The sequence below is a fragment of the Schistocerca americana genome, chromosome 9, assembly GCF_021461395.2.
Source record: "Schistocerca americana isolate TAMUIC-IGC-003095 chromosome 9, iqSchAmer2.1, whole genome shotgun sequence".
NCBI lineage: Eukaryota > Metazoa > Arthropoda > Insecta > Orthoptera > Acrididae > Schistocerca > Schistocerca americana.
The window spans coordinates 60,283,422-60,311,170 of record NC_060127.1 but is presented as its reverse complement, the minus strand read 5'-3'; the positions used below and the strand labels follow the sequence as shown (position 1 = coordinate 60,311,170).

The 27,749-nt window shown below is 44.0% G+C and overlaps 1 protein-coding gene across 1 annotated transcript in view; it reads right to left on the bottom strand.

The window, feature by feature from the left end:
- The window catches only part of LOC124550632 (sulfotransferase 1 family member D1-like), a 69,529-nt gene that overhangs the window by 16,652 nt on the left and 25,128 nt on the right, over window positions 1-27,749 (bottom strand). The window contains exons 4-5 of the mRNA XM_047125355.1: window positions 20,642-20,783; window positions 5,258-5,378 (exon numbers count right to left, since the gene is read on the bottom strand). Coding sequence (XP_046981311.1) covers window positions 5,258-5,378; window positions 20,642-20,783 — 263 coding nt within the window. The remainder of the gene's footprint in view (window positions 1-5,257; window positions 5,379-20,641; window positions 20,784-27,749) is intronic.

Here is a 27,749-nt window from a genome sequence, read left to right as displayed (position 1 = left end):
GGAAAGGCCGCTGGACCTGATGGGATACCAGTTCGATTTTACACAGAGTACGCGTAGGAACTTGCCCCCCTTCTTGCAGTGGTGTACCGTGCTTCTCTAGAAGAGCGTAGCGTTCCAAAGGATTGGTAAAGGGTACAGGTCATCCCCGTTTTCAAGAAGGGACGTCGAACAGATGTGCAGAACTATAGACCTATATCTCTAACGTCGATCAATTGTAGAATTTTGGAACACGTATTATGTTCGAGTATAATGACTTTTCTGGAGACTAGAAATCTACTCTGTAGGAATCAGCACGGGTTTCGAAAAAGACGGTCGTGTGAAACCCAGCTCGCGCTATTCGTCCACGAGACTCAGAGGGCCACAGACACGGGTTCCCTGGTAGATGCCCTGTTTCTTGACTTCCGCAAGGCTTTCGATACAGTTCCCCACAGTCGTTTAATGAACAAAGTAAGAGCATATGGACTATCAGACGAATTGTGTGATTGGATTGGAGAGTTCCTAGATAACAGAACGCAGCATGTCATTCTCAATGGAGAGAAGTCTTCCGAAGTAAGAGGTGTGCCGCAGGGGAGTGTCATAGGACCGTTGCTATTCACAATATACATAAATGACCTTGTGGGTGACATCGGAAGTTCACTGAGGCTTTTTGCGGATGATGCTGTGGTGTATCGAGAGGTTGTAACAATGGAAAATTGTACTGAAATGCAGGAGGATCTGCAGCGAATTGACACATGGTGCAGGGAATGGCAGTTGAATCTGAATGTAGATAAGTGTAATGTGCTGCGAATACCTAGAAAGATAGATCCCTTATCATTTAGCTACAAAATAGCAGGTCAGCAACTGGAAGCAGTTAATTCCATAAATTATCTGGGAGTACGCATTAGGAGTGGTTTAAAATGGAATGATCATATAAAGTTGATTGTGGGTAAAGCAGATGCCAGACTGAGATTCATTAGAAGAATCCTAAGGAAATGCAATCCGAAAACAAAGGAAGTAGGTTACAGTACGCTTGTTCGCCCGCTGCTTGAATACTGTTCAGCAGTGTGGGATCCGTAAGAGATAGGGTTGATAGAAGAGATAGAGAAGATCCAACGGAGAGCAGCGCGCTTCGTTACAGGATCATTTAGTAATCGCGAAAGCGTTACGGAGATGATAGATAAACTGCAGTGGAATACTCTGCAGGAGAGACGCTCAGTAGCTCGATACGGGTTTTTGTTGAAGTTTCGAGAACATACCTTCACCGAAGAGTCAAGCAGTATATTGCTCCCTCCTACGTATATCTCGTGAAGAGACCATGAGGATAAAATCAGAGAGATTAGAGCCCACACAGAAGCATACCGACAATCCTTTCCACGAACAATACGAGACTGGAATAGAACTGATAGAGGTACTTAAGGTACCCTCCGCCACACACCGTCAGGTGGCTTGCGGAGTATGGATATAGATGTAGATGTAGATGTAGAAAGTCTAGACGTAGACGTATGAGAAGTAATGGGTTGTGTGCGACAGTGAGCTTACCTAAAAGGTTCCAAAACTCCGGGGATAAAAACGGGATTTTCTGGCGCTCATACAACGGATTCTATTCTTGATGAAAAGGTAGGGTTGAGCTTTTGGATAGCTTTTGGGCTTGGGACCATTTGTATACCCAACAGAAGGATCGTCTTAGCGTCACTATCCTATAGTACAGGGTGAAAGTATGAATATTACACATTTCCTCCTGCTTAGGCAAATAAACCAAATCTGTTGGTTCTTTTTGTGTTTAATGTTATCTACAGTGGGCTTGACTGGACTTGTGGAGGCACCATTACTTCATGGGTGGTTCCTCGGAAAACCTCACAAAAAAGGGTTTTTTCCTGCGGACCAAAACCCAACCGTCGATTCCAAGACAGACATGTACAGCAAATGGCGGAAATTTTTACGACATGTTCTTAAGATCCAGACCTCGAGCAATCTTGAAAATTTTCTCTATCGGTTTCGAAGACGTAGAGGTTCAAATTTACCCTAACTCTGCACGTAAAATCCGGTATGAGGTGACATCTATATAATAAATAACGGCAGCAAATTGCTCAAATTTTAACGGTATATTCTCTGCGCATTTATCTAGAAGAAACATCTCATTTTCAAATATGTTTATCCGTTATCGAGACACATCGAAAACTTTTTTTTTTTTTGGGGGGTGGGTTAGTATGAAAATCCAGCCAACGGATTCCCACACGGCTTTGAATAGAAAATAGGTGCAACTTTTTTACAATATATTCCTGATATCCTGATCTCGAAAAATCTTGAAAATTTTCTTCATACCTTTATCCGTTTCCAAGATAGAGAGGTTCAAAATTACCCTATTTATACAAGTAAAATAAGTACGCAAAAACCGGTATGAGGCGAAAACACAGTTTATAAAGTGACGTTGCACTGAGAAATATGCTGTAAAGTGTCTCCGTTATCATCTGAGAACTCCATGTTGTAGTACTGAGCCACATGCAATTTTTTTATTTTTTTTGCGCGTAAAATTCGATCTGCGCTGTAAAATTTGTTTTGTTGTTTCAGTTTCACAAAAGTAAATTTTACTGACCAATACATCTCTTTTAATGTGAGTCACATGACCTGCTGCTGCAGGGAAAAGAAGAGAACCAGCGGAAAAATACTTCGTATTAGACCGCAAAAAATGCGAATATATTCTTGTTTATTTAAAAGATTCGGAATGAAAACTGGGGTATCAGCTGCCTCATTCTATCTTTAGCAGCATCTTTGAGGATTGTCCCAAACATTTTGGCATGCGAACATATTCGCACTTTTCTATGTAGAGAGAGAAGAAGACAGTGGCAGTAGCAAAGAGACGTAAAAGTGATAAATAGTGGAAGATAGTAGACAGTGATTATAGAAAGAACGAAAAAGGCAATAACAGTGTAGAGAAAGAGAGCGACGCACTGGCAGTGCAACATACACTACTGGCCATTAAAATGGCTACACCACGAAGATGACGTGCTACAGACGCGAAATTTAACCGACAAGAAGAAGATACTGTGATACGCAAATGATTATCTTTTCAGAGCATTCACACAAGGCTGGCGCCGGTGGCGACACCTACAACGTGATGACAAGAGGAAAGTTTCCAACCCATTTCTCATACACAAACAGCAGTTGACCGGCGTTGCCTGGTGAAACGTTGTTGTGAAGCCTCGTGTAAGGAGGAGAAATGCGTACCATCACGTTTCCGACTTTGATGAAGGTCGGATTGTAGCCTATCGCGATTGCGGTTTATCGTATCGCGACATTGCTGCTCGCGTTGGTCGAGATCCAATGACTGTTAGCAGAATATGGAATCGGTGGGTTCAGGAGGGTGATACGGAACGCCGTGCTGGATCCCAACGGCCTCGTATCACTAGCAGTCGAGATGACAGGCATCTTACCCGCATGGCTGTAGCGGATCGTGCAAGCACGTCTCGATCCCTGAGTCAACAGATGGGGACATTTGCAAGACAACAACCATCTAAACGAACAGTTCGACGACGTTTGCAGCATCATGGACTATCGGCTCGGAGACCATGGCTGCGGTTACCCTCGGCGCTGCATCACAGACAGGAGCGCCTGCGATGGTGTACTCAACGACGAACCTGGGTGCACGAATGGCAGAGCGTCATTCTTTCCGATGACTGCAGATTCTGTTTACAGCGCCATGATGGTCGCATCCGACATCGCGGTGAACGCACATTGGAAGCATGTATTCGTCATCGCCATAGGTGTGATGGTATGAAGTGCCATTGGTTACACGTCTGGGTCACCTCTTGTTCGCATTGACGGCACTTTGAACAGTGGACGTTACATTTCAGATGTGTTACGACCCGTGGCTCTACCCTTCATTCGATCCCTGCGAAACCCTACATTTCAGCAGGATAATGCACGATCGCATGTTGCAGGTCCTGTACGGGCCTTTCTCGATACAGAAAATGTTCGACTGCTGCCGTGGCCAGCAAATTCTCCGGATCTCTCACCAATTGAAAACGTCTGGTCAATGGTGGCCGAGCAACTGGCTCGTCATAATACGCCAGTCACTACTCTTGATGAACTGTGGTATGGTGTTGAAGCTGCATGGGCAGCTGTACCTGTAAACGCCATCCAAGCTCTGTTTGACTCAATGCCCAAGCGTATCAAGGCCGTTATTACGGCCAGAGGTGGTTGTTCTGGGTACTGATTTCTCAGGATCTATGCACCCAAATTGCGTGAAAATGTAGTCACATGTCAGTTCTAGTATAATATATTTGTCCAATGAATACCCGTTTATCATATGCATTTGTTCTTGGTGTAGCAATTTTAATGGTCAGTAGTGTAGTTGACAGCGACGGAACAGTACTAGGAAAAGAGTGAAGGAGACAGTGCCAGCGGTGGAGGAAAAAAGAGAAAAAAAAGTGGAAGTGGTTAAGAGCCAGTGATAATGAGAGAGTATATCACAACAACAAACAATAGGAAGGGAGATATAGTGACAGTGAGAAGAGACAGCAGCAGTAGGAGGGAGTAATGAGACAGTAGCAGTAAGAGAGAGCAAGAGGTAGACACTGACAGTGACACTGAGAGGAGACTGTAGTAGTAGAACAGAACGAAGGGGTCTGTGGCTGTAATGCAAGAGACAATCACAGAGAGACACAAAGAGATAGTGAGGATGAGTTGGGCTGAATGAGTGAGAGAGAAATAGCAAATGAGAGTGGAAGAGTATGAGCAGATTACGGCGGTGGACTGGTGGCTGTAAAGATGGGGAGCTGTGGAAGTTGAGGTGAGTTGCACGTTAAAAAAAGCGCGAATATGTTCGCATTCCAAAATTTTCGAGAAATTTTTAAAGATGCTAAAGAAGGTAGGATCAGGCAGCTTGTACCCTACTTTTCAGTCAGTCTCTTAAATAAGTATTAACATATTCGGATTTTTTTTTTTTTTTTTGCTCTGATAGGAACATTTTTCGGATTGTAGTAATATATGGTAAAAATCTCGAGCTGCTGTGCACTTTACAGTGTTTCTGTGGTAGCGGATTAAGAAATCTATTCTGTCAGTTATGTATACTGCTGTGCTGCCCGCACGAGTTCATGGACTGTAAGACCATGTCCGTGTTCTCTCATGTGGACCTCTGTGTTGGCTGGCTGTATGTCGGAAGCAACGCTCGACTGTAGTTCTCAGGTTTGACCACCAGGGCCAAATTACTTCTGAAGAGCTAATTACGACTCCAAGCGTTCATATACAACTAAAGATTCCGTGCAACAGATTTCCTTACGTATGTTCTCGATGAAGTACTCGCCAAACTCTTCTAACGTCATCGTGACGTCACTGTAGAGATTGTGGTGGTGGTAGTAGGACACGATGACGTCCTTGACGTTTCTCACCACGTAGATGATCTGGAACAAAAGGGAAACGCAAGGGGTGGCAGCATAGAGGTTCACTTAATCGCATATTACGTTTCGAAATATTCTCAATGGATGATTAACGTGTTGCACTACAATACAGTTATGAAAGTATGACTGCACTATACAAATCCATACACATTATAAAAAGGTAGGTGTGTATTGTATGTATTCGTATGTTCCACATCTGCTTCTAAACCATTGGACCTATTTCATCGTCCGCAGCTCGTGGTCGTGCGGTAGCGTTCTCGCTTCCCGCGCCCGGGTTCCCGGGTTCGATTCCCGGCGGGGTCAGGGATTTTCTATGCCTCGTGATGACTGGGTGTTGTGTGATGTCCTTAGGTTAGTTAGGTTTAAGTAGTTCTAAGTTCTAGGGGACTGATGACCATAGATGTTAAGTCCCATAGTGCTCAGAGCCATTTGAACCTATTTCATCCAAACTTGGTACATGTTTCACTGACATCTGGAAAGAATCGCTTTTGGGGTGAAAACCACCTGCCTATCAAAGAGATGGTGGTGAAAAATATATGTATCCTACGACGCGCGAATACTCAGGCTTTATTCATCCAGTATTTGAGAATGAGAACATTTAGTGATTTGGAACAAACTTTATATGTAATATCAATCCCATACAAAAAATTTTCCCGCTGACAATCACCACAAAATGATGAAAGGGAAAAGGTTTGTCTCTTACTACATTTTTGCTCTTCAAGCAGCAAAACTGACACGTGAGGCATGGCGTTCTAATTTATTATTTCTTTAAGCTAAATCTGTTTGTAAGACATTTTGCACGTAATATCCACATACATCACTGAATGTGCCTGCAAAACTGTATAATTTTTCAACCTGTAGTGCAGGAGATCATAAACACTGACGTGGGTGAAAAACTGCTGCATCTGGCAGCGAGGAGACGTGCCGGTCCCCGGCATGAATCCGCTCGGCGGATTAGTTCAGATGGTTCAAATGGCTCTAAGCACTATGGGACTTAACATCGGAGGTCATTAGTCCCCTAGAACTTAGAACTACTTAAACCTAACTAACCTAAGGACATCACACACATCCATGGTCGAGGCAGGATTCGAACCTGCGACCGTAGCAGCGTTCCGGACTGAAGCGCCTAGAACCGCTCGGCCACATCGGCCGGCGGTGATTTAGTGTCGAGGTCCAGCGTGCCGGCCAACCTGTGGATGGTTTTTAAGACGGTTTTCCATCTTCCCCTTATTCCGCCTCAGTTACACTATATTGGCGATTGCTGCGCAAACAGTCTCCACGTAAGCGTATACCATAATCACTCTACCACGCAAACATTTGGGTTATACTTGTCTAGTATGCGTCGTCCCAGGGGGGAGGGGGGGGGGGCGGGTCCATTGGGGGCCGAACCGAACAGCACAATAACCCTGGGTTCGGTGTGGGGCGGCGGTGGAGTGGATGGACTGCTGTCGCCTGTTGTGGAGTTGTGAACCACTGAGGGCTACGGCAGGACGAAGCCTCTCCATCGTTTCTAAGTCCCCGGTTCAATAAACAATACACACAATCCACACATTCCACTGGATGTAACTACAAAATTATTTTATTGTACGACACATAGTTAAGGAGATACAGTGTCATAAACACTGAAATGGGTGAAAACTGCCGCATAATGCATGAAGTTTAAATCTATTACTTCTTTGCTACTATCTCTAGTCGCAACACATATCGCAGACAGTATCTACATACAGCGCTGAATGTATCTACAAAATTATATAATTCTATGACACCTAGTTCAGGAGATATGACGCCATAAACATTGAGCTGCGTGTAAGCAGAATTACATGGCGAAATTTACTACTGATTCAGCTGAAATGTGTGAAACTGATTGAATAAATCTTACTCACTGCAAGAACACCAAAATGAAAATCTCCGCTCGAAACAACCTAATTCGCAAACTAGCGGGGACACAGTGGGGATCTCATCCACAAACTATTCGCTGTTCTGCAATGGCACTGTGCTTTACTACTGCTGAATATGCTTCTCCAGTCTGGTACAGGTCATCTCATGCCAGACAAGTAGACATTGCTCTCAACGAAACCTGCAAGTTGATCACAGGTTGCTTAAGACCTACCCCAACTGATAAGCTCTACTGCCTGGCTGGAATAGCGCCACCATGGATACGCAGAACAGTGGCTGCCAACAAGGAGAGACTGAAAGTGGAACAGGACAGTGCCCATCCACTGCACGGACATAATCCACCACAGCAACGGCTGAGATCGCGAAAGAGCTTCCTGAGGACATCCGAGAAGCTCACCATTTCACCAGAGGAGGCGAGGCTGGAGTTATGCAAGAAGTCGGCGCCTCACCTGCAGACGCCAGAAGCTGAACAACTACCACCGGGACACAACGAGAGCTGGCTGGTGTGGAAATCTTTAAACAGATTACGATCAGGAGTTGGACGATCCAGAGACAACCTGAAGAGATGGGGCTTCATAACAGAAGATTGTGGACAAGAACAAACCACAAGCCACATGCTCCAGTACCTTTTGTGCCCTACATCCTGCACGAAGATTGATCTCCTGCAAGCCACTCCAAGCGCCTTGGAGGTTGCAAAGTACTGGGCACATGTAATATAAATACAATTTGTGTATATATTTGTACATATTTATTCATGTGTATAGCTACTGTAAGTTTGTATGTTTCTGATTCGAGAATAATAGTAATAATTGAATAAATGTATGAGAAATATGTGTGAGATGCACATATGCCTGCAGAGACAAGGGTAAAAAACTCCTCCTAAACCTTTGGACCAATTTCAACCAAACTTGGTACAAATATTACTTACTATCTGGAAAGCAATAGTGTAGTATGGAGGTAAAAACCAGAAGCCTCCTATTGTGGTGGGGGTGATAAGGTGGAGAGAGAATGAGGAGGAAGAGATGGACTGATAGAGAAGGGAAGCACATGGAAATAGGTATGGGAGAGGAAGAGATGGACAGAGGGAAGAGAGAGAGAATGGGAGGGAGAACTGGACAGAGGAGGGGAAGATGTGGAGATGGACAGAGAGACGAAGGAGGGAGAGGGACTGAGAGAGGTGGGGGGGAGGGTGAGATGGACAGAGGGCTGGGGAGGAGTAAATGGACAGAGATAGGAAAGAGGACATGGACAGAGAGGGAGGGAAGGAAGAGGGGGTGGGGGATATTGTCCAAGAGAGGGAAGAGGAGGACAGAGAGGGGGTGAAGAGGATATAGAGGAGCAAGAGGAGATAGAGGGGGGAGGAGCAGATGGACACAGGGGGAAGGAGGAGACAGGGAGAAAAAGGGGGAGGGGAAAATGTACAGGGTAAGGGGAGAAAGTGAAGAGAGAGGAAGAGTGGAGAAGATGGACAACAATGAAAGAAAGATAGAATATGGACATACAGAAGGGCAGAAAGAGATGGAAAAGTAATGGGGGTGGAGAAAGTGGATAGAGAGATGGGGAGAAGAAAATAGACAGAGAAGCAGGTGATGGACAGGGAGGGGAAGGAGGAGCTAGAATAGTTGGAATAAATACACGCCCATGCAATGCCAATTCAAGTTATCGTTATCTAAAACTGTTTACAGGCTCGCTATTATAGTAATAATTGCCCGCTCCGATAGCTGAGTGGTCATCGTGACGCATTGCCGTCCTACAGGCCCGTGTTCGATTCCAGGCTAGGTCGGGGATTTTCTCCGCCCAGGGACTGGATGTTGTGCTGTATTCATCATCATTTCATCCCCATCCGGCGCGCAGGTCGCCCAAAGTGGTGTCGACTGTACTAAGACCTGCACCAAGGCGGCCGGACCTAACCCGCAAGGGGCCTTTCAGCCAATGACGCCAAACGCTCATTTCCATTTCTATAGTAATAATTAATATTAATTTTAATTTCACGATTGTAAGGAAGAGAAATGAATAAATTCTTGGAGAACATAAATGCTTATACAAGATGTTTTAAAATTGTGAGACATATTATTACAGGAAGGCCGGCCGAGGTGGCCGAGCGGTTCTAGGCGCTACAGTCTGGAACTACGCGTCCGCTTCGGTCGCAGATTCGAATCCTGCTTCGGGAATGGATGTGTGTGATGTCCTTAGGTTAGTTAGGTTTAAGTAGTTCTAAGTTCTAGGGGACTGATGACCTCAGATGTTAAGTTCCATGGTGCTCAGAGCCATCTGAACCAAGCCAACCTTACAGGGAGGCAGAACGATTCGTGTGATTTTGTTGGCTGGGAGAAATCGATATGTAGGTTCAGCCAGCTAATCCCAGTGGGTTTTTTCCAATCCGTGGAGTGTCACCTGTTGGGAAGCGAATAAGACCTTCCGTTAACCACGCTGTGACATTAGCAACGCGCTCTGTGTTCGGTCTGCGCCTCCAGATGGGTGTGATGGCGAGAGCAAGCGCCCCTTCATGTCTGCGGGCACCACTACTGCGTGACGTCATTTTCATTGCAAAATCATTCGAAAGCGACAGTTTTTATAGTAACTTTACTTGTGACTATGTAGTTGCATACGCAAAGAGAAACGATAAATTTTGAAAAAAGGCGATAAAAATACCTTTAGAATTATAGTAACTTTTTGATTGATTTTATGATTCTCAGGAAAGAAAAATACAAAGTCAAAATTTGGCTGAAACCTGAAATTTTTCATACAGTATGCTTCCTTTAGGTGTAAGTATGGAAGGCCAAGAATGAAGCGCTCGAATTAGGGGTATGAGACAAGGATGCAAGCTTTCACTCCTTCTCTTCAACCTACACATCGAAGAAGCAATGGTGGACGTAAAAGAAAAGTTAGGGATGGGAGTAAAATTCAGGGTGAAAGGATACCAATGATGAGATTAGCTGATGACATTGCAATCCTTAGTAAAAGTGAGGAAGAGTTGCAGGACTTGTTGAATGAAATGAGCAGTAGTCTAATAGGTACACAATATGGACTGAGAGTAAACTGCAGAAAGATGAAAGTAATAAAGTGTAGCAGTATTGAAATTAGTGGTTAACTTGATTGTAAAATGGGAAACTACGAAGTAGAGGCAACGAAGAAAGCATGTGACGAACAAAGCAAGGAGGACATAAAAAGCTGACCAGCATCGAAAAGAGAGCATTCCTGGGTAAAACAAATTCGCGAACAGCTGTATGTGCTTTTGGCTACTGTCAATCGTCTTCGGGCTGCTGTCTTGGAGTGTAGCGGCGGCGGAGAATCTGGTGCGTTGCATGAGGCACTTTAGGGGACGCTTGTTTCGCCCACAGGCGCTGCTGCTGAGGTACCTCCAAGTGTACCAGATGTGATGGATCTGCCCTAACAGGAAGGATGAGTGGCGGGTGGTAATGTTTTCGCGTCGCTCGAGGTGGAGGGCCAATGTGGAGGCTGTCTGTCTGAACTCGCCCATTCATCCTGGGAGTGGATAGGTGGCCGAGGCACACGAGAGGAGGAGGGGGGGGGGAGGTTACTAGTTATCGGGTGCTGCAAAGTTAGGCGCGTTATGGAGCCCCTTAGGCAAACAGCATTCAGGACTAGAGAGAAACCCAATGTGCACTCGGTACATCTGCCAGTGGGTCTCATTCGAGATGTGGAGGATCGTGTCGAGCATGCAATGTGCAGTCGTCTGCAAGTTGTGGCACACTTCGGCACCAACGACGCCTGTCTCTTGGGTTCTGAAGCCATCCTCTGTTCGTATTGGCGGCTGGCGGAGGCGGTGAAGACTGCCGGTCTCAAGTTTGGGGTGCAAGCGGAGCTCCCAATTTGCAGAATTGTTTCCAGATTCGATGGGGGTCCTACAGTTTGGAGCCGAGTGGAGGGTCTCAACCAAAGGCTTCGTCGACTCTGTGACGGTCTCGGCTGCTGCTGCGTTATCGTGTGGGGATTTGTGGGACTCCCCTTGATAGGCCAATGTCGCATTACGCAAAGGCAGCAGCTATTCGGGTAGCAGAGTACCCGTGAAGTGTACATGGGGTTTCTCCAGACAAGGCGGTAGGTTGAGGTTTTCCGATGAACACTCGCCAGACTACTCGCAGATACCGAAATCAGACCGTGTTCAGAGAAAAACACTTCGACTGTCAAAATTTTATCAGCAAATTGTCGAAGTATTCGTAACAAAATTCTCGAATTTACTGCCCCCTAGGAAACTTCTCGCCCTCAAATTATTCTCGGAAACGAGACATGGCTGAAACGTGAAGTACAAAGTTCTGAGACGTTTAATAATTGATGGAAGGTATATCGAAAAGACAGATTAGATTCATAGGAGAGGGTGTGTTTGTTGCAGTTGACGAAAATATTGTCTCTGATGAAGTCGAATTTGAGTGTGACAGTGAAGTTACCTGATCTCGTGTAACAGGTCTAGATGAAATTGATTTAATTGTTATATGTTTCTACCGGCCATCCGATTCCGCTGTGAAGGTTTTAGAGTCACTGACAGTAAGTCAAGCTCGGAAATACGAGTACCCATTTCATTTAATACCCATTTTGTAACGGCTCCCAAACCCAAGGTCCTCTGTGGTACTTTTGAGGCAGCCACCACAAACTGTATAAAGCGTGGATAGTGACCAGGATGTAGCTATGTCTGTTGGCCGAAAAATAATTAATGACAAGAATCGCGCCAGGTAGAATGAAGAGATAACTTATCTTTATTTCTGACGAAACGTACACCAGCAATACAAGTAATAGCCAAGAGTAATCCGTGTACTGAACCTAGTCGAATGCAATAGCAAATACCACACTGCAATGGCTCCGCTATGAACTCCATGAAAGGCTAGCAGTAGACAATCGACAATAGACTGTCCGTCTCGGGGCCAGCGCTCCTCCTTATATGCAAAAGGCAGAGGGCGCTGCGGACCCGAGCTCAGCCACGGCGCGACCTCTTCCGTCGGCGGTGACGACCTGAGACGCCGACGGCCGCGACAGGAACTGTGGCCAGCGATGTCACGGTCAGGGCGCGCATGCGCGAGTGGTTGGTTGGTTGGGTCCGTGGATACGACAACCCATATCATGCAATATTACATGGAGATGACTATAACTTACAGGGTGCAGACTGGGACGTCTATGGATTCATTGCAGGGGCGCAGACAGACATTCTTGCGAAATTCTCTTGAACATAATTTCTGAGAACTGTCTTGAGCAGGTAGTTCTACAGCCCACAGGCAATGGAAATATCTTAGATCTCGTAGCTACGAACAGGCCTGACTTAATCGACGACGTCAGTATAGAAACGAGGATTAGCGATTATGATATGATCATAGCGACTTTGTTTACCGAAGTTAACCAATCACTCACTAGGAGAGTATTTCCGGTAGAAAGAGCAGGTAGACAGTTGTTAGGCCCCCAAATGTACTTTCACCAAAACATAAACTTGAGCATTACCATGGATGTGAAATTTCATAAACGTGCAGTGTCGAAAAGGACCGAGTGGCAACATTTTTTGATGAATAATTCTTGTGTTTTGTGCTTCAATTGTGAACACTTGACAAGTACCGCACTTCATTCGTGAACTGAGAGAACTATGTTAAATTGCGAAGCGAGCGAGATGACCATGACTCCGGCGCAGTTTTCTCAGGTTTTCTGAACGCACATAGCCCAGATGGGGGAGCCAAAACTGTAATGACCCTGGGACTAGGTATACGGTCAGCTCGCAAAGTGGAGAGGCGACATACATTCCTCGAGAAAGTATTGGACAGTGTGAACAAACTGCCGTGTGAACATAGTGAACAAAATCAACTTGATGTTCAAAACACCAAGTGATATACAGTGACTGTGTTGACGTCAATGGCAACATATTGACAAACATTTGCCAATGTTAGTCAGGGGCATGGTGACGTCTCCTGGGAAGACATTTACAAAATCGTTATAATAAAGTAATAAAAATAAACATTTATCTGTATTATTGTTATTATTATTATTTCATTACTGTGTGAATGGTTGTAGATTATGTATAAAAGGAAATAACAATTTTTCATTTTTATGTTTGTGCAATATTTATGTATCTATATTTCACAAATAACGTCTGTGGTCGAAGAATGTATGTATCAAAGTAGATAATGAAAAATAATTACAAAGATGCTTATTAAATTGCCTATAAATAGTGGAGGTTAAAACATTACTCTCTCTGTCTTCTTGTAGCCGTTAAAGTTGTAAGAGCCTGTGACGCTCGCTTGAATGCTTAGGTAGCCTTCGTTTGTCCTTTGATCGAGAAAGACGCCATTGGAGGTCGATATTTGTAAAAGGTGTATACTTTCAATTTATGTTGATTTTTTGAATATAGAAATTGTTAAAATTATTACCTGTAATAATTTATTGCTAGCTTGCCCAAGATTTCACTCCACATTCTTAGCCGTTTTCAGCATTTTAGCATTTTTTCATGACGCAGAGCCGTGCGGCGCTCGTGGGAGCCGCTGCCGCGGCAAATTTAAATTAAATTGAATGAAAGCAGTTTTCCCGCAATATAGCGGGCAGGTAACGGTACATTAGAATCATCTCTTTTAGCTTCCTGGATACTTCAGAGGGAAATTGGGGATTTTACTGTCATTTTCAGGTGGACATGGGCAGCTGCTATTATGTTATCAGTTACGTAAATAATTCATGAGTGATAAAATTTTACTTGTGTGTGATCAAAGACTGCTGGGCAAAACCTATTCTGGCTGATAACGTAAAAATCAAATTTCATTTTTTTTAGTTTCATGCTCTCATGTTGTCGTGGCAGTTAATAGTCTTCAGATATAAAAAAAAAAAATCCACTGCAGCTTTTACGTTTAGTGAACATAAAATACTGTAACTTCCGTACAGGTAATAGGAGTAATTTTCAGTGCGTTCAAGAGATGAAAGTAGCGAAGGACATTTTTTTTCCATAATTAGTTATAGTAATGATACCACGTTCCATATCTAACAAGCCACACCAGTGTTATATAAAAACATTTTGCAAATTAAAGATCGTACGTCCACAGCAGGAAATCTTTCAGTGTTGTGCTTATCCCCATACAATTGGTCAAAGTGCATAAAGTTAAAATATTTTCATCTGCAGAAAATAATAGTGAAAGTCGTATTTTATCTGTCGTGCTCGCAACAATAAGCAATATAAAATTAATTAAAATATTATGCCATATAAACTGCATATAAAATGAAAAGGGTGTGCGGTGGGAATTACGCGACATTACCGAAGTTAACTAATCACACACTAGGAGAGTATTTCCGGTAGAAAGAGCAGGTAGACAGTTGTTAGCCCCCAAATGGTTCAAATGGTTCTGAGCACTATGAGACTTAACATCTGACGTCATCAGTCCCCTAGATTTAGAACTGCGTAAACCTATCTAAGGACATCACACACATCCATGCTCGAGGCAGGATTCGAACCTGCGACCGTGACAGCCGCGTGGTTCCGGACTGAAGTACCTAGAACAGCACGACCACAGCGGCCGTCTGTTAGGCCCCCACATAGTCAATGAATTGACATCGTTTAGTTCCATTACGATGGGCGTGGAGGAATTATGGGCAAAGTTTAAATTGAATGTAATTCATATTCGGGAGAGGCACGTGGCTAGTAAGTGGAATAAAGAAGGAAAAGACCCACCGTACTTTAACAGCGAAATTCGAAAAATGCTGAGGAAGCAAAGGCTGTTGCACCCACGATTCAAAAGAGAACACGCAAATGAAGACAGGCAAAAATTAATAGAAATTCGTGCGTCTGTAAAAAGATCGATACGCGAAGCTTACAACAACAGTCATACATTAGCAATAGATCTTTCCCAGAATGCGAGAAAATTCTGCTCCTGCGAAAATCGCTAAGTGGTTCTAAGGCTTTGATACAGTCACTCATTGACCAGTCTGGTGTGGCAACAGAAGACATCAGAACTAAGTTTCAGATTTCAGATTTAAGAAATTGTTAACGCAGGAGAATCGTACAAACACACCATCGTCTGACCGTCACACAGACCCCCATATGGAGGAGACAGTCGTAAGCGTCACTGATGTAGAGAAACAACTGAAAGAATTGAAAGCAAGTAAGTCCGCAGGTCCTGATGGAATCCAAATTCGGCGTTACAGTGAGTGCTCTACAGCACTGCATTTATCGCGAATCTCACGCCAAGCGCGAAGTCCAATCACTCGATTGGAAGAAAGAGCTGATGACCTCGTTATGTAAGAACGGCAAAAGCAGGATGTTTTGCTGTTGCACGACAACGCAGGGCCACATGTCAGTCAAAAGACCGTGGAAGCGATCACAAAACTCGGATGGACAACACTGAAACACCCGCCTTACAGTCCTGACCTGGCTCCATGTGACTATCATCTCTTTGGGAAGCTGAAAGACTCTCTTCGTGGACCAAGGTTTGAAGATGATGACTCCCTTGTGCATGCTGCCAAACAGCGGCTCTAACAGGTTGGTCCAGAATTTTATCGTGCGGGTATACAGGCGCTGGTTCCAATATGGCGTAAGGCGTTGAGAGGGATGGAAATTATGTGGAGAAATGAAAATATTGTTCCTAAAGGATGTATCTACACATTGTAAAACTTTCAAACATGTAGAATAAAAGATGGATTTAAAAAAATAGTGTGCATTTCTTTTGGAGTGACCCTCGTAAGTTAATGCAGATAAGAGGGAAAAACAAAGATAACGTTCGAGTAGAGCTCAAGTGGTCTGTTGCTTGACACAGTCTAGTCATAACATTGCAAAGCAATATGAAATGGAATGAGCAGGTAAGGATTGTAGTAGGGGAGGCGAATGGTCGACTGAGTCTCATGGGGAGAGTTTTAGGAGAGTGTGGTCCATCTGTAAAGTAGAACGCTTACAGGACACTGGTACGAGTCATTGTTGAGTACTGTTCGCGTGTCTAGTATCCGCACCAGGTCAGATTAAAGGAAGACATCGAAGCAATTCAGAGAGGCTGCTAGAGTTGTGACCGGTAGGTTCAAACAACACACAAGTGTTACGGAGATGCTTCGGGAACTCAAATAGGAATCACTGGAGGGAAGCCGACGATCTTTTCGAGGAACGCTGCAGAGAAAATTTAGAGAACCGGCATTTGAGGGCGACTGCAGAGCGATTCTGCTGCCCCCAAAGTACATTTCCTGTAAGGACAGCGAAGATAAGATTAGAGAGATTAGCACTCGTACGGAGGAGTGAAGGCAGTCGATTTTCCCTCGCTCTATTTGCGATTGAGACAAAGGAAGTTAGAATTTTTTATAAATACCTTGAGCTGCTGATGGGCGTTGATATACATCAACGGAGACAGTTGAAAATACGTGCCCCGACCGGGACTCGAACCTGGGATCTCCTACTTACATGGAAGACGCTCTATCCATCTGAGCCACCGAGGGCACAGAGGATAACACAACTGCAGGGACTATTTCGCACACGCCTCCCGCGAGACCCACATTCTCACCTTATATGTCCACACACTACATTCATAGTATCCCTACCCAGTACACTCATTAGTCGGGGAAGAGTTTGGGTAATATGTGGATATGGATATGGTGTCTGTTCTGTCGGACATGTCCGAAAGAACAAATGGTTCAAATGGCTCTGAGCACAATGGGACTTAACATCTGAGGTCATTAGTCCCCTAGAACGTAGAACTACTTAAACCTAACTAACCTAAGGACATCACACACATCCATGCCCGAGGCAGGATTCGAACCTGCAACCGTAGCGGTCGCGCGGTTCCAGACAGAAGCGTCTAGAACCGCTCGGCCACTCCGGCCAGCCCGAGAGAACAGACACCATATCCATCTAAGTATATAGTTGTGGCAAAACTGACAATGACATTCCTCTTCTCTACGGATGCACACATATTACCCGAACTCTTACGGGACTTGGTAAGAATGTCTTCCACGAGTAATGAGTATGTTGGGTAGGGACACTACGAATGTAGTTTGTGGACATATAAGGTGAGAATGTTGGTCTCACGGGAGGCGTGCGCGAGATAGTCCCTGCAGTAGCATTATCCTCTGCGCCCTCGGTGGCTCAGATGGATAGAGCGTCTACGATGTGTGCCGGAGATCCCGGGTTCGAGTCTTGGTCGCGGCACACATTTTCAGCTGTCCCCGTTGACATTTATCAACGCCCGTCAGCAGCAGGAGGTATTAATATAAAATTCTAATTTCGTTTCAGACGGCTGCAGGTCATCAATGATGTCTGTTCTTTCGGACATATCTGAAAGGACATACACCATATCCTTGTAAGTATAAAGAAAGGAAATGACCAGTAGTGGTACAGGGTACTCTCCGCCACGCACCACACGGTGGCTTCCGAAACGTGTTTTTAGTTGTAGATGTACTGATACCAAACATAGGCCTTAATTTGAGCAAGTCCGCCGCTCGTGGTCTCGCGGTAGCGTTCTCGCTTCCCGAGCACGGGGTCCCGGGTTCGATTCCCGGCGGGGTCAGGGATTTTCACCTGCCTCGAGATGACTGGGTGTTTGTGTTGTCCTCATCATTTCATCATCATCCAGGAAAGTGGCGAAATTGGACTGAGCAAAGATTGGATAATTGTACGGGCGCTGATAACCACGCAGTTGAGCGCCCCACAAACCAAACATCATCATCATTAATTTGAGCAAGAAATTTCTGAGGTGTATCTGAAGCACAGCGTTGTCTCAAAGTCATTTATAGATTCTGCAAAAACCGGAAAAGAAGAGAATATGAGCACTGAACATGTGTTACTATAGAGGGATGTTGAAAACTGGGTGGACTAATAAAGTAAGAAACGAGAAGATACTCCACAGAATAGTCGAGGAGAGGAACACGTAGAAAACACTGTCGTGAATAAGTCACAGAATGATATGAAGTATGTTAAGACATCAGGAAATAACTTCTTTGCTTCTTGAGGAAGGTACAGAGGGTAAACATTATGGGGATAGATAGATAGTGAGATACATGCACGATATAATTGAGGATGAAGGGAGCCAGTGTTAATCTGAGATGAAGAGGTTGACAGTGGAGAGGAATTCGTGGCTGGCTGCATCGAACCAGTTAAAAGACTGACGACCGTTGAAAAGCAGGTTGCTTTTTCGTCATTTACAATGTCGAATGGGTAATTTTGGTAAAAATAATGCCAGGTAAAATTTAGTAAAATCTTTATAGATAACCTACGTATCGTTTTTAAATTGGAGTCTTGAATTTTAGATATATTGTAAAATCTAGGAATTAATTATGTGCTGTAGCTTTTGACAATTGTATCGTAAATATTTTAGCCACCGTACGTATTTAAATGATCATCTCAAAACACACAGACGTTTGCATAACGTACTTCAAAAATTCTTTTTGTTTTATCTTGTAAGACAGGGTGATACATTTTATAACTTTGACTTAGGAAAAGATTGTCCTCCAATAGAAAATTATTAGACCCAAACTGGAAGGCAGTGATCAATTTTAATGGTCAGAATGGGTTTGGTTACCAGAGTCTGTTGAGGACAGTAGTTGGTCAGAACATGGTGGAGCCTACGCCGTCCGCGCCCCTGAACGATGCCGTGAAAGTCAGGTGAAGTACTCTATACATTGCTTCCCGAAATACCGTGCGCATTTGATACCAAGTGGAAAGCGGAGTTACTTACATGTAACGAACTGATTTGAGATTTTTGTGGCAGTTTGACAAAATCTTCACAGTCAACCTCTGACACTACGGAGCACCGAATGACAATTGCCAGGTTATTTCTATTTCAAATAAACTGTATCGGTTTTAAAAAAATTTGGTCACCTTGATCGTAGCTAAATCATTTTCAGAATTTATCTAGTTTAAATAAAGACATTTGATATAATCCAGAATGAGATTTTCAGTCTGCAACGGAGTGTACGCCGACATGAAACTTCCTGGCAGATTAAAACTGTCTGCCGGGCCAAGACTCGAACTCGGGACCTTTGCCATTCGCGGGCAAGTGCTCTACCAACTGAGCTACCCAAGCACGACGCACAGTCCGTCCTTATAGCTTTACTTCTGCCAGTACCTTGTCTCCTACCTTCCAAACTTTACAGAAGCTCTCCTGCGAACCTTGCAGAACTAGCACTCCTGAAAGAAAGGATATTGCGGAGACACGGTTTAGCCATAGACTAGGGGGGTTTTTCCAGAATGAGATTTTCAGTCTGCAGCGGAGTGTACGCCGACATGAAACTTCCTGGCAGATTAAAACTGTCTGCCGGGCCAAGACTCGAACTCGGGACCTTTGCCGTTCGCGGGCAAGTGCTCTACCAACTGAGCTACCCAAGCACGACACACAGTCCGTCCTTATAGCTTTACTTCTGCCAGTACCTTGTCTCCTACCTTCCAAACTTTACAGAAGCTCTCCTGCGAACCTTGCAGAACTAGCACTCCTGAAAGAAAGGATATTGCGGAGACACAGTTTAGCCATAGACTGGGGGATGTTTCCAGAATGAGATTTTCACTCTGCAGCGGAGTGTGCGAGATCGAGTCTCGGTCTGGCACACAGTTTTAATCTGCCAGAAAGTTTCATTTTGTTGAAAGCTGTGTCGGTTCGTGGAGTTTTTTATAGCGGGTTCACTAGAAGACAGATAACAAAGTTCCAAGCAACTAACATAAAAGGACGAAAATGAATAACGTAATAAATACTATAGGAGTATTCACCAACCTTGTATTGCATTGTATGTTAACCGGGGGCCTAGAAACGACGGAGAGACTCCGTCCCCGCCGCAGCCGCAGTGGTCCACAGCCCCACGACGGCTACCGCAATCTACTTGACCCCTCCGCCGCCCCACACCGAACCCAGTGTTATTGTGCGGTTCGGCCCTCGTTGGCTGATACGCAGAATCTCGTATTTCGTAAAGGAGAGTTACCAATGTGAGCCTGGGAAGGAGGTCTCTTCAAACAGCTCTTCAAACAGACAGCAGGAACTATCTCTTATTGTGTCCCAGTCAACAGTTCCACACAACTTCAACAGTTTTACTGTATTATTGATGAAATGTCCGCCCCCGGTAGCTGAGTGGTCAGCGCGACAGGATGTCAATCCTAAGGGCCTGGGGTCGATTCAAGGCTGGGTCGGAGATTTTCTCTGCTCAGGGACTGGGTGTTGTGTTGTCCTAATCATCATCATTTCATCCCCATCGACGCGCAAGTCGCCAAAGTGGCGTCCAATCGAAAGACTTGCGCCATGCGAACGGTCTACTCGACGGGAGGCCCTAGTCACACGACATTTTTTTAATTGATGAAATTATGTACTACAACTTATGTACGACAGTGTAGGAGTTGCAATGTACTACGTCTGACAGTGTTCTGTAAGTCGTCCGGTGTGGCTCATGTGAGGAAGGGAGGAAGCAGCAAGGGAAGAAAAGGAACGGTCATTTACCTTAGGCTTCACTGTCCATAGCTGCTTCGGAAGTAGTTGCAAGGGAAGATGACTTTTGATGAGTCTCGGCGACTTAAGCTTCGCACAGGCGTCCATCGTATGGGTTCCCATATTCGCCAGTGTCTTCAGAAGTGAGGAAAATCTGCAAAGAAATCCAGGCTATGCTCTGCAATAAGCAAAAAATACGTATAGTACAATATAACATGCGAAACATATATGTATACTGTACTGTGATAATCCAAAAACTATACTGAGGGTAAAAACAACATGCCATGTGCTATTATGGACGAGGGTTGTTCGGAAAGTAGGAAATGAGCGGTCGCGAAATGGAAACCACAGTGAAAATCAAAACTGTTTTCTTTGCACATTTAGCTACACCTTCCAGGTACTTCTCTATATAGTCGCCGCTCCGACTTAGACATTTGTCGGAGCATTATACCAAATTTCCAACACCATCGTCATAGAAGGCAGCCACCTGTGCTTTACGATGATTCCTACGCTGGTATATAGCGCGTAGCCTGCACCCAAGTGTTGTCTTCGGATCCAGCGTTTCACGTGAACAGATATGATACTCAGGACGACCCAATTAGGGCTGTGTTGTGGGTGATCGAACGCTTCCCGTCGGAAAGGCTGCAGGAGCGTCTTCACTGCCCCTGCAGAGTGCGGCTGAGAATTGCTGTGAAGAAAGAAGTGCGTGACAGTTGTGTTAGGTGGGCTGCATCCATTAAGGCGAAGCCTCTCAGAGGGGCACTTCTACTTGCGGGAGACATCGTAGTTCTAGGCACCTTTACTCGCTCACAGTGCGCTCACAACTGAAAGGGCGTCTTGATGCGATTGGCGGGCATACTAGAGACACTGCCCAAAACGTCTGTGAAAAGCCTCGTCGGATTTTCGCAGTGGTTTCCATTTCGCGACCGATCGTTTCTTACTTTCCTAGTAGCCCTTGTACACTACTGGCCATTAACATTGCTACACCACGAAGATGTGATACAGACCCGAAATTTAACCAACAGGAAGAAGATGCTGTAATACGAAAATGATTAGCTTTTCGGATCATTCACACAAGGTTTGCGCCGGTGGCGACACCTACAATGTGCTGACATGAGGAAAGTCTCCAACCGATTTCTCATACACAAACAGCAGTTAACCGGCGTTGCCTGGTGAAACGTTGCGAGACCGAGACCGAGACAGAAGGCTGGGGAACGAGACCGGCGGACGTGGCGTTGCGGGAACGAGACCGACCGTTTCCCGTTCCCTGGAACTATAAGTAGACAGACGCGACCGACGTGAACTATGAAATGCCGTTCCTTATAATTCGTTCCTCGCTCCTTCCGTTGATCTTGGTGAACCGTTCCTTTGGACACGTTAGTTCGCGGATGACCCATCTCTAGAGCAAATGCGAATGCAGGCACGCTCGGCGCTATTGGAGAAATATCTGAAGGTACACACGAGTGCCAGTTGGTATACGACATCTGGCAGTTTGCTCCAAAACACATCAACTACTGCCCGAGAAACATTGAAACATCATGATTTATCGCAGATTCGATATTCAATAAATGTTTGAAACCCATTTTCAAAATGCTGCACATCGTGGGAGTCGGAGCTGGATACCACGCAGAGACATCTGCCATCGGCAGCGACTATGGTCGCTTGCAGGTGGTTAACCGCGAGGCGTGAACGGCTAGGAAACACGCGAACACTGCTGGAACTGGAGGACTTCTAAGTCGTGGAGGGACTCGTGTACGGCGCCAGGGTAGCACATTATCCGTCAACATGAAAATTTTAACACAAATTTATTTCTAATCTGAGACAAATCTTAACTTCAAATGCGTATTCCTCCATACAGTGTTTTACAAGCAGGACAAAATGGACGGCGTGCACACTAATAAGATGTTGTTGTTGTTGTGGTCTTCAGTCCAGAGACTGGTTTGATGCAGCTCTCCATGATACTCTATCCTGTGCAAGCTTCCTCATCTCCCAGCACCTACTGCAGCCTACATCCTTCTGAATCTGTTTGGTGTATTTATCTCTTGGTCTCCCTCTACGATTTTTAACCTCCACGCTGCCCTCCAGTACTAAATTGGTGATACCTTGATGCCTGAGAACATGTCCTACCAACCGATCCCTTCTTCTAGTCAAGTCGCGCTACAAATTTCTCTCCAATTCTATTGAATACCTTCTCTTTAGTTATGTGATCTACCCATCTAATCTTCAGCATTCTTCTGTAGCACCACATTTCGAAAGCTTCTATTCTCTTCATGTCCAAACTATTTATCGTCCATGTTTCACTTCCATACATGGCTACACTCCATACAAATACCTTCAGAAACAACTTCCTGGCACTTAAATCTATACTCGATGTTAACAAATTTCTCTTCTTCAGAAACGCTTTCCTTGCCATTGCCAGTCTACGTTTTATATCCTCTCTACTTCGACCATCATCAGTTATTTTGCTCCCCAAATAGCAAAACTCCTTTACTACTTTAAGTGTCTCATTTCTTAATCTAATTCCCGCAGCATCACCCGATTTAATTCGACTACATTCCATTATCCTCGTTTTGCTTTTGTTGATGTTCATCTTATACCCTCCTTTCAAGACACTGTCCATTCCGTTCAACTGCTCTTCCAAGTCCCTTGCTGTCTCTGACAGAATTACAATGTCGTCGGCGAACCTCAAAGTTTTTATTTCTTCTCCACGGATTTTAATTCCTATTCCGAATTTTTCTTTTGTTTCTTTTACTGCTTGCTCAATATACAGATTGAAGAACATTGGGGATAGGCTGCAGCCCTGTCTCACTCCCTTCCCAACCACTGCTTCCCTTTCATGCCCATCGACTCTTATAACCGCCGTCTAGTTTCTGTTCAAATTGTAAATAGCCTTTCTCTCCCTGTATTTTACCCCTGCCGCCTTCAGAATTTGAAAGAGACTATTCCAGTCAACAATGTCAAAAGCTTTCTCTAAGTCTACAAATGCGAGAAACGTAGGTTTGCCTTTCCTTAATCTATTTCCTAAGATAAGTCGTAGGGTCAGTATTGCCTCACGTGTTCCTACATTTCTACGGAATCCAAACTGATCTTCCCCGAGGTCGGCTTCTACCAATTTTTTTATTCGTTTGTACAGAATTCGTGTTAGTATTTTGAAGCCATGGCTTATTAAACTGATAGTTCGGTAATTTTCACATCTGTCAACACCGGCTTTCTTTGGTATTGGAATTATTATGTTCTTCTTGAAGTCTGAGGATATTTCGCCAGTCTCATACATCTTGCTCACTAGATGGTTTTTGTAAGGCCTGGCTCTCCCAAGGCTGTCAGTAGTTCTAATGGAATGTTGTCTACTCTCGACTTATGTCTTTCAGTGTTCTGTCAAACTCTTCACGCAGTATCGTACTCCTATTTCTTCTTCATCTACATTCTCTTCCATTTCTATAATATTGTCCTCAAGAACATCGCCCTTGTATAGACCCTCTATATACTCCTTCCACCTTTCTGCTTTCCCTTCTTTCCTTAGAACTAATAAGATGTCCCCAGAAATTTGGCTCAATTACTCGTCAGGATTGTCCGCAATGAGTGATAGGCATTTTTTTAAAATTTATTTATTAGTCGTTGCAGAAAACCTGACCAAATAAGCACGACAAAACGGCATTTTTGTTTCACACGTCCTCCAATTTATTAGCTTTTTAAATTTAAAAATGTGCCATTATTGCTTGCACAATATTCTAGAGACTAAGAAAATCGTTGGTTTTTTGGCTTCAGATAAGATTTTTAGGCTGCAGTACTTCCGTCACGGACACATCTAATTTTGGCCAGAGTAGTTTTAACTCGTCAGATTGGGGGGGGGGGGGCTTAACGATGATAGCTCTTAAAAAAATCAGAAAATGTTCTCCAAGAGTCAGTACATAATGCCCAAAAAGTTTTACATTGATTGCTTTGTTAGTTTAAAAATATCGCAAAAATCGCTTATTTTGTAGGTTGGCTGAGGTGACTCGACCCTTAAAATCGGAGGCAGGCACTGTTTTAGGAGCGACATCAGTCGGGCTTATGCTGCATAACAGAATTAAAAGATCACTTTTTCGAAACCCCGTAATTGACCTGAAGAGCTGTACCTGGACTAAATTAAACCGTATCAGAACGGTCCATGCAAGATGCATCGCATATAAGGACAAGTGGAGACTATGCGACTCACCAGCCTGTGACCGTGAAGCACCAGAACAGAACGCCCGCCATATTATTGAGGAATGTCCCTTAAGAAGATACGCCGGACCTGTCTCTGAGGTTATATATGTGAAACCCTCTGCTTTGGATTGGCTGTGCAATCTAGATATTGAGCTTTAAATATGTGAATGAGATTCTAGTCAGGCTTGCCAAGCTTTTAACGTGTAGTTATTTTGTCTTGAGTGTTTGTACTTTATCCTTTTGTGCTATTGCTTGTTTTTTTACACATGTACTATTTACACATTGTTTTGTTTTATACATTTCGTTTACATAATGTTGTACTTATATAAAATATTGTCGCTGTATTGCCATACGCAAAAATAAAAAGAAATAGGTGTAAGAATTAACAAAATGGAAAGAACATATGGTTTGACCAAAAATATTTACAACAAGAAATATATATCTAGAAAAACAAAACTAAAACACTGCACCACAGTAGTACGACCAGAATGTTTATATGGAGCTGAATGCCTAACGATGAACTATAAGATGGACAAACTAGAGGTACTGGAAAGAAGGATTTTTAGAAAAATAATGGGTGCAATGAAAACTGCAGATGGTTAGAAAATAAGAAGTAATGAGGAGATCTACAAAAATATAGAGAAAATATCTGAAGTAATGGCCAAACGAAGATTAACCATTTTTGGACATGTCTACCGAATGGATGGAAATAGACTAACAAAACAAATACTCCTATACTTCTGGAAGAAGAAATCGACAATAGCATGGATTACAGAAGTAAGAAAAGATCTTGAAAGAAACAACATCAAAGAGTCAGAAATAGCAGAAAGAAACCGTTTTAAAAACAAAATACTAAATTTGGAAGGCTTTCAAAGCAGAAGAAATAAAAAATCGGGAACAACATGGACAGAAGAAAGGAATAGACTTCATGTGGAGAAAATGAGGGAATACTGGAAAAATAGGAAACAACAACAAAGCAAGAAGAGGAACTGAAGTTGTTAACGTGATCCTAGTTGGTTCAATAGGATGGTAAAAAAAAAAAAAACCTCCAATTGCGATGCATAAGTTTGAAATTTGGCTGAAAGGTGCCTAAAACCCTCCTCTGTAAGGGTGCAAAAGCGCGGAGCTCTGCAGCGTCACCCTTAGACTTGTGACGTTTCAGACAGCAAGGTGGCGACACGTCCGCCTTCATGTCAGCCGTAAGGTGTGTTAATGACGTCAATTGCCACCAAATTTCTCCGCAATTCTGCACAACGCCATCATGGACGTGCCACACGTTGAGAAGATCTTTACAGCTTTTCATACACACATTTCGTCCCTTCTCTGACGTCTCTGCGAAGGAGCTCAGAACCACGACACCCAGCGTCGACACCACGCGGTTTTCTTACGAGTGGCGGAGGAAAACAGGTCGAGAGGTCAGAAGCGACACGAAAAGGTCTCAGAAGTTGGCATAAAGGGCGTCAATGAAACCAAGCCCCTTGCTAGGGGCGTCGATTTCCACACATTTCGCGGTCAAAAACGAAAGTTCTCAGTGCAGTGAACAACAGTGTGGTGTGCGTACTGTAAGACCTTCAGTACACACACCATCAGATTATTTGACTTGTCGCTCTAACGAAGTAGGCGAGTGTCAGCAATATGTCTTGTGGTCTTATCGTGGCGTGTTTATCTTCTGCCGTTGGGTCAGACGATAGAAATGTCACTTGCACGCTTAGTGTTGTGTACATAGTTCCGCGTAGTCAGCGCGTACACAACTTTCCCACTAGAGCGCGCCCAGCTAAGCACAACAGCGCAGGCGCAGCGCTCGTCCGTCTCTGCACTACGAGATGGCGCTGCCATAGAGACGGACCAAATTTTACTTCCGCCGATCCGCGTATTAATATGTAACACAGCCAATGAGATTGCTGCTAACGTAGAACCTTTTCTCCTCGCGGATCACACTTGCACAGTGATACCTGAACGCATTAGGTATTATAATGGGTGTACAGGCCTCCGATTAGTCAGTCTGCATTTGTCTGCACCAGTCTGTACCAGTCTGCAGTTGTCTGTACCAGTCTATAGTGAAGTCTCAGTCTGCACGTAATAGGATTGTCATATTCCTGTACGTAGTCATGAAGAGAAATGTATAGACACTTTGTCAAGTATCAGAGATATGTGAGAATAAGATTAACGTAGCAAGACCAAAGGAACTTCAGATTGTCAATTGTAAATAGCATGCAGAATCAAGTTACATAAAGTTTATGCTTGTTACTATTTTAATAAATGTGTGTGAAAATTAATCAAGTTCTGTTTAAAGTTGGTCACCGTCAATCTGCTACTCTAAGCGTGCAAGTGGCATTTCTATCGTCTGACCTAACGGCAGAAGATAAACACGCCATGATAAGACCACGAGACATATTGCTGACACTCGCCTACTTTGTTAGTGCGACAAGTCAAAAAATCTAATGGTGTGTGTACCGAAGGTCTTACAGTACGCACACCACACTTAGAGTAGCAGATAGAAGGTGACCAACTTTATCAGAACTTGATTAATTTTCACACACCTTTATTAAAATAAAAACAAGCATAAAAATTACTTAAATTGCATCTGGATGCTATTTACAATTGACAATCTGAAGTTCCTTTGGTATTGGTACGTTAATCTTATTCTCACATATATCTCTGATACTTGACAAAAGTGTCTATACATTTATCTTAATGGCTGTGTACAGAAATACGGTAATCTTATCAGCTGCAGACTGAATCTTGACTATAGACTGGTACAGACAACTGCAGACTGGTACAGACTGGTGCAGACAAATACAGACTGACTAATCGGAGGTCTGTACACTCGTTATAATACCTCACGCTTTCATGTATCACTGCGCGAGTGTGATCCGCGAGGAGAAAAGGTTCTACGTTAGCAGCAATCTCATTGGCTGTGTTGCATATTAATACG